Source organism: Nilaparvata lugens, chromosome 2, assembly GCF_014356525.2.
Source record: "Nilaparvata lugens isolate BPH chromosome 2, ASM1435652v1, whole genome shotgun sequence".
Lineage (NCBI taxonomy): Eukaryota > Metazoa > Arthropoda > Insecta > Hemiptera > Delphacidae > Nilaparvata > Nilaparvata lugens.
The window spans coordinates 95,198,872-95,213,023 of NC_052505.1; the positions used below are offsets into that span (position 1 = coordinate 95,198,872).

A 14,152-nucleotide genomic window follows, 5' to 3' on the forward strand; every position below is an offset into this window, starting at 1 on the left:
TCTGAATTCCACTGACGGCCGAACTCATACCCTGAGAATTGATATTCTTTTTAGGTTAAGATTGGATTTGGCGAGCTGCTTACCATCAGCTGATCAGCGAGCGTAAAGAAACTCTCTGCGCATGCGCAAATTATTACCGAGCGTACAGAAAATTTTCTGCGCATGCGCGGATGGTTAGCGAGCGAAAAAGTAGATTCTCCTCAGAAATGAGCTGTTTTACGAGGAGAATTGAGTATGTAAATTCTTTCTTTACGCGCAGTTGTAGAAAAAGTTATTTTAGTAAGTTGAATAACTTCCTCAAAAACTGATATTTTCAGAAAATTTTTGTTTTATTCAATGAACAATACCATGAAGAATTTATCCTCTAAATTTCATGGAGTTATCTCTTACGAATTCGAAATGTTCTGTCCCAAAAATTTAAACTTTAGGTGCTCATATCACAAAAAGCAATGATCGGAAAGAAAATGTTTTGCTGAGAGAACTTTTTCATTTTGATAGCTTGATGGAATACAAATCAAAAAACTTTGGAAAATATCACCAGTAGAAAGTTTATTTTTAGCCTTTGCACAGCCTCAGAGAGTATAATAATTGGACAAAGGCTCGTGGAAGAGCCCGGCTACAATATCTAAGGCAAGTTACCAAAGATCTATAGTGAGGTCCACGTTATAATGGCAGTGTTTGATTAGCAATGGTATTGCTATCCTTGTCTATCATGACTAAGTTATATCAAGACAGAACAGCATGTTCTTCGATTGGCTGATTCCCAAATTCTGAAGTTCCCAAACCATTCCATTTCCAAACTCATAAAGTCACGTGAGGAAAATTTCATCAAATTCCTAACCGATAGTCTAAGTCCATGTTATTCAATAATAGATAGGATGTTCTGTGAAATGTAGGCTTGAACTCATTTCATGTACTCGAAGTGTGACATCTTATCATGTGACAAGACGTCGTGGGAAGTCACAACATCAAGTTGTCAACTCAGCTATGTTTCACTTTCATTCTACACAAAATGTGACAGTTCAAAATCTGAAATAGAAAGCAAATTCAAGTTCTCTCTGTGGAAGATGTTGCATGATGAGGCTACAAACAGAGCGGTCTGGCCGAAATTTTGATTTAAGCTAGATATCAACCTTTTTTCCTATTATATTAAGCGAGCAATTCCTGTATATATCTGGTTATTTTTAAAAAACAAAAAAAAACTTGTAGCACCCTTTATTTATTAAAAAACTTAAAATAATTTCAAGTTTTTTAATAAATAAAGTTTAATAATAACTTAGATAAATAAAGTTTAATAAATAAAACATTAATAATGTTTTATTAATTTAAAAGCAGCCCATTTCAATAAGTGTTTTATAAACTGGTAATTTTTATATCTGGTTCTTTATGTCTTACGGATCTCGAAAACTGCTCTGAATTTTCACGAAATTCGGAACATAATGGGTTTATGATATAAAGATTAGATTGCACTAGGTCTCATCCCTGGGAAAACTCGCTGAACGACATTAAAAGGATAATTCATTCTTGGAAAACAGATGATAATTCCGTCGTCTCTCGATAACAGAAGATGTGTGTGTCTGTGTGGGAGAGAAACAGAATTATTTCCAGCTGTGTAATCAATCAGCGAGAAATATTATCTAGAAATTTTAATCAACTTGATCAAAATAATCTGATTTGTTGACATGACATGATAATCATTCTTAACTAGATTATATAATAATTTTCAAAGTTAATCATTATTTGATAATTTTAAGTGATTAGTGAGTGTTATTTTGTTATTCAATTTGGTTTGTAAATAATCTAAATTAGAATTGAACCTGAATTCAAGTGTATGAAACATAACCTACTTTCTGGACTATTTATAGTGTATAAATCAAAATTCGGGGAAGAAACAGTTTTGGGCTGTGCCTGTTAGTCCTTCGCCAATACTTTTAAAGGATTGTATTCTGTTTATCAATAGTTTATAAATAAATAACGTGCGAAGCTCGGTGCCCCGATATTTGAGATTTAAGCTAGATATCAACCTTTTATAGTATACTATCTGACCTGAATAGGTTGCCTATCTATCAATCCTATTATCGAAATCCGATTACCTACATATCTATATCTATATCTATATCAATAACTCCAAATGTTTCTAATTTCTATCATTGTACAAAAGTTTAGTGACGTCGATCCCCACCGCATCTTAGTCGTTCTGTTCCAAGCTTTACAGACCTGATGGCGTAACTTTCGTGTATATATTATATCATAGAGAAACAATAGCATAAGTAGATATCCCATGGTATAGGGCGTTTTTGTCGTAACTTTTACTGTTATCTCAAGCCGATAGTCCACGTAGTTCTTTCCTGTGAAGCTTTATGACGCTGGTAGTCTCTCATATTGTGCCGTTCATACACTCTTACCCGGTCAAAACAGTAAAAATCGACAATAATCGACAGTAATCGGCTTGAGATAACAGAAAAAGTTGCGACGTTAACGCCCTATACCATGGGATATCTACTTACGCTATTGTTTCTCTATGATTCTATCTAATCAATTAGAGAGTCTATAGAGCGATACATGATATTGAGAAGTCAGTATCAGAATAACATTCGTCTGCTATCCTGGTCTGTCATTGGACAAAGCAGAAAGGTGCATATTTTCCTAGGTCCGCTCCGTGATGCCAAATTGCTTGTAGACTATGAAATAATATGATGATCCACCAGATTATGTAGTGTCAAAATTACTAGTAGTTCTGTGAACAGTAGACCTCGCTCTCAGTAAGTTACATTGACCTGTTGTTGTGCTTTCTCAAAAATTAATAAATAATTTATCAATTTAAAATGTCTAGAAAAAATCCTAAATAAACATAGAGCTTTTTCTTCTATCGTACCGTTAAGTGTCGTCCCGGAATGTGAGTGTGAGCACTGTTATCAGGTCTGGTTGCAATGCAACTGTCTACAACGTTGATGGAAAGATACATTTTCAAGATGTTCGATGTTTTTGAACGGGTAGTAGATATTATAGTCAACTGTCTACTAACGTTAATGGAAAAATACATTTTCAAGATGTTCGATGTTTTTGAACGGGTAGTATTATAGTCCACTAGACAGCTGATTTATGGTGAATAATTCTATAGTCTGATTTTTACTCTAATATTGTCGTAAGGAGGAGGCTCCTTTTTCCTTTTATATTATCCTTGGAATGCAAAATTTCCAAAAACATTGTACAGTATATACGTCGACGCGCAATTTAAAAAGGAACATACCTGTCAAATTTCATGGAAATCTATTACCACGTTTCGCCGTAAATGCGCAACATTAAAACATTCAAACATATAAACATTAAGAGAAATGCCAAACCGTCGACTTGAATCTTAAGCTGCGTACACATATTCGCGCTTCCAACCCGCACCGAGCACGCTCCTCCAAAGGCGCTCCTCCCACGCACCCATCATGAACGTTACGGAAGATGTTAGATCTTCTCGCGTTCCCCGGTCGAACCACTGTTGCTCGCCGGTCGATCATCAATCGCTCTGCTGGAGTGACGTTCGGTTGCGGAGCAGAGCGAAAGTCTGTACGCACCTTTAGACCTCACTTAGCTCGGTCAATGGAAATCTATTATGTAGAAGAAATGGAAAAGAAGAAGAAGTAGAGAAGGTGGGAGATGAAAAAGAAAAATAAGAAGAATAAGAAGAAGAAGAAGAAGAAGAGGAAGAAGAAGAAGAAAGAGGAGGAGAAGAAAAAGAAGAAGAAGAAGAAGAAGAAGAAGAAGAAGAAGAAGAAGAAGAAGAAGAAGAAAGATGGGTAGGAGAAGGAGCAAGAGAAGTAAGAGATATAAGAAGGGGGAGGAGAAATAAAGAGGAGGAAGAAGTAGATGTTGAAAAACAAGAAGAAGGAGAAGATAGAGAAGAAGTAGAAGAAGAAGAAGGAGAAGAAAACAGTAACAGCAAGAAAAATAAAAGTGGCAGAAGAACTAGAAAGGGTTTAAGAAGAAGAAGAAGAAGAAGAAAGAAGAAGAAGAAGAAGACGAAAAAGAAGAAGGAGAAAGTCGGAGGAGTGAGAACGTATAAAGGTGTGATTGTGGTGACCCATGTAGAGTATGCTCCTTTGATCCCCCTGTAGCCAAATTGAAATTAAATATTCTATTAAGGCCTGCCTTTCAACCCTGCTTTACAACACACCCACCCCTCACCGCCTCATCACCCAACCATCACTCATAGCCTGTGATCTACACCCCCTCCCCACAACCCTCCCTACCTTGACAACCACAATTTGACAGGACTTTATAAACACTAATAGACTGTGTATAGACTGCTTTTATAACTACTACAGACTAGGTAGGCTTGTTCACTTGTTTATTAGTGGTCCACTCTCTCTGTCTTTCTACTCTCCAACCACCTCTCTCTCACACACTCTCTCTCGCCCTCTCTTCTGGTAGAGACTTAGTGGGAAGGATATTTTTAATATAAGGGCAGTGAGGAGGTAAACATATCAAAAGTCCCCACCCCTCCACCCTGTGCTAAGGGGGTGGGGGTGGTTTGAAGGTACCATATTTTGGTTTCTCGCATAAAACTCGAAAACTATGTATCCTAAGGACTTGACTGTTATATAACAAATTGAAGCTTACATAATTTCCTACAATATTCATTTCCGAACTTTTTTATATCTCCTCTAGTTTTCGAAATATCCGCTCTTGAAGGTGTGACATTTTTGAAAAAACACGTTTGTCACCATTTTTTCTATTTTTGCTCTTATAACTTTTTAAAAATCGATGGGAAAAATCCATATTGATTATGAGCTTATAGAGCATTGAATTTTCTTCAATTTTATGTATAATTTCACACTTTTACGAATTTCCCTACACCTTTTGCAGCAGCTTTAGTGTTGAGTGTGAAATCTCCATTTTTGCAACGATAGAGCAATTTATTGACAAAGGAATTTAAAGGGATTGTTTAGCTGTTAATCAAATACTGCCATTATAACGTGTACCTCACTTTACGAAATGATACGGAAATGATACGAAGATGATACAAAGATGACACGAAGATGATACAAAGATGATACTATAGAGAAACGATAGCATAAGTAGATATCCCATGGTATAGGGCGTTTATGTCGCAACTTTTACTGTTATCCCAAGCCGATAGTTCACATAGTTCTTTCCTATGCAGCTGTGTGACGCTGGTAGTCTCTCAAATTGTGCTGTTCATACACTCTCACCACTCTCACCCCAACAGAGCAGTAACTAGTAGTTCTGTGAACAGTAGACCTCGCGCAGTTATAACGACGTCCCAAACCATAAGCACTTCCACACTGATACACTAACTATTTGATCAGATCATGCTTACACAAGATTTAATCTCTATACTTATAAAAGGCTAAGCCCCGACAGACTGAAATCACACTACAGCCCAAACTACTGAGCCTAAAAACTTGAAATTTTGCACGATTGTTTATGGTAGCCTGAAAACATCCACTAAGAAAGGATTTTCAGAAATTTGCTCCCCTGAGGGAGCTGGGGCCCCCCCAAAATTTTGTACTTTTTAACCGCTCATTGCACAGCAAAGTCATAAGGAACTTTTTTGTTCAGCTACGAAAACAAATTAGATCTATGCAGAAAAATTTCGATCAGGAGCACAGGGGGGTCCAGGAGAGGGCATTTTTCGAAAATTTTGATGTAAAATCACACTACAGCTCAAACTAATTGCCCTACAGACTTGAAACTTTGCACAAATATTCTTCAAACATGCTAGACGCGCACTAAGAACGGATTTTGAGATGTTTTGCCTCTAAGGGTTTCAAAGGATGAAAAAGGATCCTATTAAGTAAGGTTATGAACATGGTAAGGTGAGTGCCATATGGAAATGAGATAATTTATTTATTGACATGTGATATTCTAACATATGTTGTAATCATTGGAAATAACAAAATAATATGATAGAAATTCAAAAAAGAACATCTGTTCTATTATTGCTTTCTACCTGATTCCACTCAACCTCAATAATATTGTTCTGATAATTGATAAATATGTTTACTAATATTATTATTATTGATATAATAAAAGTATTGTTTTAACAATTAATTATTATCATAATATAATAATAGTATTGTTTTGATAATCAATGAATATTTTTATTTTCACAAACTCTGTATAATTTATAATGGTGAATGTGAAACAGCTGCATCAAAGAAATTATCTCAAAAACATATGTTTAGGAAAACCTCAGTTTTGAACTTCGTTTTACTGATGCAATGTATAAGCCTACTACACGTGGCATGTATTATTAATTTTTCAGCTAGAACAGTTTTTTGAGACTGCTAAATAAACGTCTACAGTTTTATCAATGCTGTATCGGCAATATGAAAACGCATGCCGTTAATATGTCTTTAAATAAAGGTGTTGATATCTACATGATAATTATTCTCTAGCATTTTTATTAAATTGAAATTTCAAAATTATTCAAGTCTTGATAGAATGATTGACTCACTGTACAGTCAGTCGACAATTTTAATATTGAAATGAGGGGTATTTTGGCAAGCTGAACAAAAAAGTAAGGTCCTATGCACCTTTTTGATATTATTTCTTCAAATGAAAAATGAGTTTTGTGGGTTGTCAAAACTTCCCCCTGAAAGAGAACTATTCATCTCTTAGTAAAATAACAATGATTTCTGCATTGAATAATATCTATCTTGCCAACAAGAATCGAACTCTTTGTGAATTTAGATATGACCTACACTTTAGATTTATATAATTCTATTAATACATTTTTGAAAAAACACGTTTGCCACCATTTTTTTCTATTTTTGCTCTTATAACTTTTTAAAAATCGATGGGAAAAATCCATATTGATTATGAGCTTATAGAGCATTAAATTCTCTTCAATTTGATGTATGATTTCACACTTTTACGAATTTCCCTACACCTTTTGCAGCAGCTTTAGTGTTGAGTGTGAAATCTCCATTTTTGCAACGATAGACCAATTGACAAAGGAATTTAAAGGGATTGTTTAGCTGTTAATCAAATACTGCCATTATAACGTGTACCTCACTTACGAAATGATACGGAAATGATACGAAGATGATATAAAGATGATACGAAGATCATACAAAGATGATACTATAGAGAAACGATAGCATCAGTAGATATCCCATGGTATAGGGCGTTTATGTAGCAACTTTTACTGTTATCCCAAGCCGATAGTTCACGTAGTTCTTTCCTATGCAGCTGTGTGACGCTGGTAGTCTCTCAAATTGTGCTGTTCATACACTCTCACCCCAACAGAACAGTAACTAGTAGTTCTGTGAACAGTAGACCTCGCGCAGTTATAACGACGTCCCAAACCATAAGCACTTCCACACTGATACACTAACTATTTGATCAGATCATGCTTACACAAGATTTAATTATCATATAACGCTTTCCAGAATTTAGCGCGAGAAAACCAGAAGACATCTGGGCGCCCAGACGAGCTGTTATAAGTTCTTTGCATCCTATTTAATAGTGCATAAGAATTGCATTCAATGAGGCATGCAATTTATAGTCTACACAGCTGTTAATTTTTTACCAAGTTACATTGAGATATTGAATTGCATGCGTCATGGCATGCAATTTATAGTCAACTCGACAGCTGATTTATGATGAATAATTCTATAGTCTGATTTTTACGGTAATATTGGCGTATGAAGGAGGCTCCTTTTTCCTTTTATATTATCCTTGAAATGCAAAATTTCCAAAAACCTTATATATACGTCGACGCATTTTAAAAACTTTTTGTGTAGTTGAGAAGTTGATATTGTGGTAATTATTCATATTGAATGAAAAATGTAATGCTTGTTACGTGGGTCAGACTGGTAGAAGTTTCAAAAGTAGAATTAAAGATCACATCAGAGATTGGAATAAACAAAATGGGGAATCTAACTTTGCAGAACATTTGATAACAAATAATCACAAGTTCACAGTTAAGGAGAATGTTGAGTTTCTGCATGTTAATAACAAAGGCAGATCTTTGAATATTCTAGAGGCTTTAGAAATAACAAGAGTAATTAAGGAAAATCCCCAGTATAGTTTAAATGACCAGATTCATTTCAACCAGTACAACACTACGAATTTAGTTTTATCATGAACATGTAAGCATACATTAGTCAATAGTTTTTCCATTTACATATTTGTTTTATTACGTTTCACATTATTGTTTTCTTGGTTCTTATTTTGTACTAAAAAGTAAATTTTATTATCATGGCGATTCTGTTGCTTAAGCCGCCATTTTGTCACACCGTTGAGGGGGAGGAGACTGTCTAGCTAGGCCAATGGCAGGCGTTCATGCCCTCGACCAATAGCAGTACTCTCCTACTAGTATAAATTCTGCTGCTCTTGTATTTAGTTTTAGTTATCAGAGATTGACAATGGTGTAATAACCGAAACCGGTCTTTCTAATTTCAATAAATCAGTGGTTTTTTGACAATATCTTAGTCTTTTTCATTCAACAGCATTTTAAAAAGGAACATACCTGTCAAATTTCATGAAAATCTATTACCGCGTTTCGCCGTAAATACGCAACATAAAAACATATAAACATTTAAACATTAAAAGCAATGCCAAACCGTCGACTTGATTCTTAGACCTCACTTCGCTCGGTCAAAAATTGACAATAATCGATAGTAATCGGCTTGAGATAACAGTAAAAGTTGCGACATAAATTCCCTATACCATGGGATATCTACTTATGCTATTGGTTCTCTATGATGATACGAAGAGATGATTTATGAAGATGATACAAGGAAGATATACAAGGATAGCAACACCAATGTTAGTCAAATACCATTATAACGTCGACCTCACTATAGAAAACCGAATCACCCTCGCCGATAACAACACAATTTCCAAACTAAGTTTCATTTTCAACGCAAAGCCACAGTTTTTCACGTATCACACACGAGCGCACCAAAGTTGATTTCGGGGGTGAGGTGCCCCCCTGGGTCCCTCAGGGGACCTCGAGGGAGGGGGGGAGGCGGAGTTTATCAGGTCACTATTGATCAACGCTAGGCATGTCGTTAACACGATTAGCTGGTGTCATTAACATGCAAATTGCAACAGCATAGTCATAAACAGCATTGTGCGGCTGGTTGCTTCATGCGTGGATTATTTGTTCGCCGAAGCCAATTAATACGTCACGTGACTAATTTCCTGTTTGGGCGATGAGACAGAATGCCAGCTACACGAAAATTCGCACTCGTGTGGATCTCAACATAAACACACAACACAGAGTCACAAACATCGATATCCTTGTTGTCACCTGATACTCTATGTTCTGTTGTGGGATTTACTTTCAACATAATAACATGAATGCTTCTCATTCGATTTTCGATTAGTGCTGACACTTTCAAGTATCAATATACCTAGAGATTTGTTTTTCTGAAGTGAAGGTGTCCCATGCTTATACACTTCATAAGGTGCGTACAGATATACGCACCGCGAACATGAGCAATTCACTTTTAATCAGCTGATGCCAAGCTTTTTATATCTGTATCTTACCGTTTCTGTAAAAATAAAATACAGATATAGTCAGCTGATTAAAAGTGAATTGCTCATGTTCGCGGCGCGTATATCTGTACGCACGGTGTATACAGGATGGGTGAAAAGTCCGAGAACGGCTTAATATCTCATACAAAAAGGTAATTTGACGGTGGGTGTGATTGGGGATCCTACTCAAATTGAAAATACTACTTTACTATGACTTTCAAAATCTGGTCCGCCATTTTGGATCCGCCATATTGAATGCAACTTTATTTTTTAAAATAGGAAGGTTGTCATGCTATACATGATATCTATACGGAATTTCAAGAAAAAATGAATGGTTGAAACCGAACATCGATATTTCAAACCGTTTCGAAGATATTCACATTATTAATCAATACCATGCAAATCAGAAATGAAATACATAAGTGGTATTGATTAATAATATGAATATCTTCTAAACGGTTTAAAAAATCGATGTATGGTTTTCACCATTCATTTTTTCTTGAAATTTAGTATCGAAGTCATGTATTGCATGAGCACCTTCTTATTTGAAAAAATAAAGTTGCATTCAAAATGGCGGATCCAAGATGGTGGACCAGATTTTTAAACTCATATGAAAGTAGAATTTTCAATTTGATAAGTACTCCCAATCACACCCACCGTGAAATTACCTTTGTGTATGAGATATTAAGCCGTTCTTGGACTTTTCACACACTCTGTATAACGACGTCCAATAATGTCAACATCATTTGACATAATTTCATGGAAAAGAAAATAAATAGATGAATCAATTTCATAGGAAAGCAGAGAGATAAATAAATCATTCTTTCTATTCTCTTCTATCCATTTACTTTTCGAAAATATAATTTAGTTCACTGAAATCATTATTTGATTGAATTAATCAAGTTAAAATATTTGTAAAGAGTACTTCAAATATGACTGTGTTGGAGTGTATTACGTTATCATAACATACCACAATTCCATCAGTTTCAGATTAACGTAGCCGCATCATAGAATGTTCAACTCACCTGCAAAGGAATGAGATCAGTCATTAGCACTTTATCACTTCAAAACGTTAACAAATGAATCAATTAAATCACAAAATAAATAATTTAATGACACAAATTGATAATCAGAATCATGTCATGAGCCTGCTGACTGTATAGCCCCGCACACGCACATCGATTTTTGTTCGTACGGTATTTTAGCCGTCCTTATGAATTTTAATAGATTAAACAGATGATTTCTAACAGATGATGTTTGTCAAGTTCCGTTTAATCTAATAGAATTCATAAGGACAGCAAAATATCGTACTAACAAAAATCGATGTGCGTGTGCGGGGCTTATCAGATCAAATCAATTGAACTACCTGACATATTCATCATACTTGAACCATAGAAAAAAATGTGAAAACCTATTGTTAAAATTCCTCATACTGTTTGGTTAAACTGAGTGCTATTTATTGTTACAGATGAAAAGATAGAGCCTGAAAAACCAAAAGAGAAATCTCATCGACAATGGATGTGTGCAATCATAGGTAAAACTATTACTTGTTACAATAATGTCTTCATAGAACATAATAATATCGATAAAGATTCGATTGTTGATAAGAAATATGTCAATCAAAACTTTACAGACATTCGAATTGAGCTTATCTCTCTTGAGATACCTTATTTCATCAACTATATGCTGGGTCTTAAAAGAATTCTCTTGTCATGATGAGACAGTAATACTGTGAGTTTAAGACACTTCAATTTTCAGGTAGCCCGTTTTTCATCAATCTTATATTTTGACATTTTTCAAATGTGATTGTTTTTTCCCTACTATTTTGAAATTTTTCAAATGTGATAGTTTTTCCATACTATTTTCAAATTTTTCAGATGTGATTGTTCTCACTCTTATTCATATATCAACACCATTATTGCAAAACCATCACCACGAAACAGTTTTTATGGCATTTATTATCTGCTCATTTCACAATAAATAATACAAACTTGTCATAATTTTTCTATGTTCCTGTGTTCAAATATCCTATGTTTGTATGTCGTGAGTCATCTATGTTCAATAGACATCTTCTCAGTTTATTGTCAGTCATTGCCCCACTCAAATCCACGTTTGTTTCTCACTCTAGTATGCCAATGCATGTAAATGTCAATAAATTCGATTTTTTTTTTAAATTCATGGTACTGTATATCGTTATCACTCCAATTCTCGTTTTGTCTGTCTCCATCAAATTCAAGAAATTGAAATACATGCTACTTTGATTTTCATTACTCCAATTAAAGTTGTGTATTTGTATTCACTAAATTTAATAATTTGAAATACACGGTACTGTAGTTTTTAACACTTTAATTCACGTTTTTCATCTGTCTCCACTAAATTCAAAAAGTTTTGAAATGCATGGTATTGTAGAGCTATCTATTATCACTTTAATTCACGTTTTGTATTTGATTCCAGCCAGATTCATGCGAATATTTGTCTTAACCACCATGATATACAAATAGTTTTGAAATGCACGGTATTGTTTTTGTTATCACTCAAATTCACATATGTATTTGTCATTGTTTGTCTAATGCACACCTGTGTTTGTTTGTTTCTCACTTCACCGCACTGTATCCCTGTCTTTCCAGCGACGCTCTCCCTCTTCACGATGGGCATGATCGTGGGCTGGACCTCGCCCGTCATCCCCAAGTTCGGCGAGGACCCGGAGGCACCCTCACTCGACGAGCACCAGGTGTCCTGGGTGGTCTCCCTGGTCTACTTCGGAGGCCTGTTCAGTCCACTAGCCACCGGGCTCCTCATGGACCGCTGCGGTCGCAAAGCGGGTCTCATCCTGACATCGGCTGAAGCGATTCTGTCCTGGGTTGTCCTACTTTTCACGAAGAGTCCTACAGGGGTGTATGTGGGGAGATTCCTGGGGGGAACAGTTGGAGGGAGCGCGTTTACAGTGGTCCCAATTTATATCTGTGAGATTGCCACACCTAAAGTCAGAGGTGCCCTGAACTCGATTACCCTCATCATGGCTTGGTGCGGGGTGCTCTTCGAATATGCTGTGGGTCCATACGTGTCCTACTTCACCCTCAACCTCCTCTCCGGAATCGTCCCCCTCCTAGTCCTCCTCCTAACCTTCATCATGCCGGAATCCCCCTACTACTACACCATGGTCAACCAACCCACCAAAGCAGCCCAATCTCTAGCCTGGTTACGCTGCACCACAACTCACCACATCCACACAGAACTGCTCACAATCCAGGAAACAGTATCAGACGCAATGATACACAAGAAAGGAATGACAGATCTTTTGGGAACCTCAGGCAACAGAAAGGCATTCCTCATGACGTCAGTCCTAGTCATTGTGACAAGGTTATCGGGGATAAGCGTCATCATCGCATATGCGGCACAAGCCGTACCTGATTCGGGCTTCATCACCACAGATCAGTGCGCCATGTTGATCTGTGGTACATGGATCGTGGTAGGACTACTAGCCACTTCCCTCATCTCCCGTTTTGAACGCAAACCTTTAATGGTTGTCTCATGTCTAGGGTGCAGCCTGGCAACCTTCATCTATGGTCTCTACCATTTTCTCCAAACCAACACCAACCTGAACCTAGCCCCCTACACCTGGGTTCCCCTGACCTCCCTCATCCTACATTCCGCGTTTTTCTCAGTGGGTCTAGGTTGTGTACCCAACATGGTGCAAGGGGAGCTCTTCGCATCCAACATCAAAGGCGTTGCTAGTGGGACCACGTGTATTGTGATAGCTATAACATCGTTCCTCACCAACAAACTCTACTACCCTGTGGCAGAACTTATGGGAATTCATGTCAACTACTGGTTTTACACGGTGGCGTGCATTGGTGGTGCACTGTTCAGCCATTATGTGTTGTTAGAAACCAGGAACAAAACACTCCAAGAGATACAGATTGAGTTGACCGGTGAGGGAAAGGTAACGCCCAACTTGGAACCTAATCCCAAAGACTCACCTATTATTTGAAACGATAACCAGAAGGGAGCCATCCAATGTGCGATTTCCAATGAGCTTAGATGAGGAAGATTAATGAAAAATAAGTCAATTTATAGTTATTGTATAATGATTATTTAAAAAACAACACTCCACTTATATGGGCTACTTTTGTTGGTACATTTGATTGAAATATTTCAAAGTTTTTAATAATAAAGGGTACTACAAGTTTTTATTAATTTGATTATTTCAGATATCCAATTGAAGCTATATGAATAGAACTAAAGACTTCTGCTACTATGCAAATATTGAAATAATATTTATAATACAGTGATAATATTCCAGCAGTTGATTCAACTGTAATTTCCTAAGGAATCTTCCAAATAGTATCTGCTCACTTGGATGTAACCGTCAAAGACTGAGGAAGAAGTATAACCTGAAAAATATTGAAGAAGTTGAGGGAACGGTGGCATCCAATCCCAAAGATGCACCTATTATTTGAAGCTGTTGTCTGAATACTGATAAAGTAAAACTAGAAGAATGTCTGAGATGTTGACAACAGAAAGTAAAAAACTGATATGAATATTATTTTACTTCAAGTGTACTTGAGAAGTTGATATTGTGGTAATTATTCTTATTAAATTTATCAATATATTGTCATTTTGACAAATTTTTAATATTTCCATTTAA

At 36.2% G+C, this 14,152-nt stretch overlaps 1 protein-coding gene across 3 annotated transcripts in view; it reads left to right on the forward strand.

The window, feature by feature from the left end:
• LOC111062496 (facilitated trehalose transporter Tret1) overlaps positions 1 to 13,822 on the forward strand; it is a 42,189-nt gene extending 28,367 nt beyond the window's left edge. For all 3 annotated transcript variants that reach the window (XM_039422158.1, XM_039422159.1, XM_039422160.1), the window contains exons 3-4: positions 10,973 to 11,038; positions 12,132 to 13,822. In XM_039422158.1, the coding sequence (XP_039278092.1) occupies positions 10,973 to 11,038; positions 12,132 to 13,495 (1,430 nt within the window). In that variant the 3' untranslated portion in view covers positions 13,496 to 13,822. The remainder of the gene's footprint in view (positions 1 to 10,972; positions 11,039 to 12,131) is intronic.
• Positions 13,823 to 14,152: the final 330 nt, after the last annotated feature.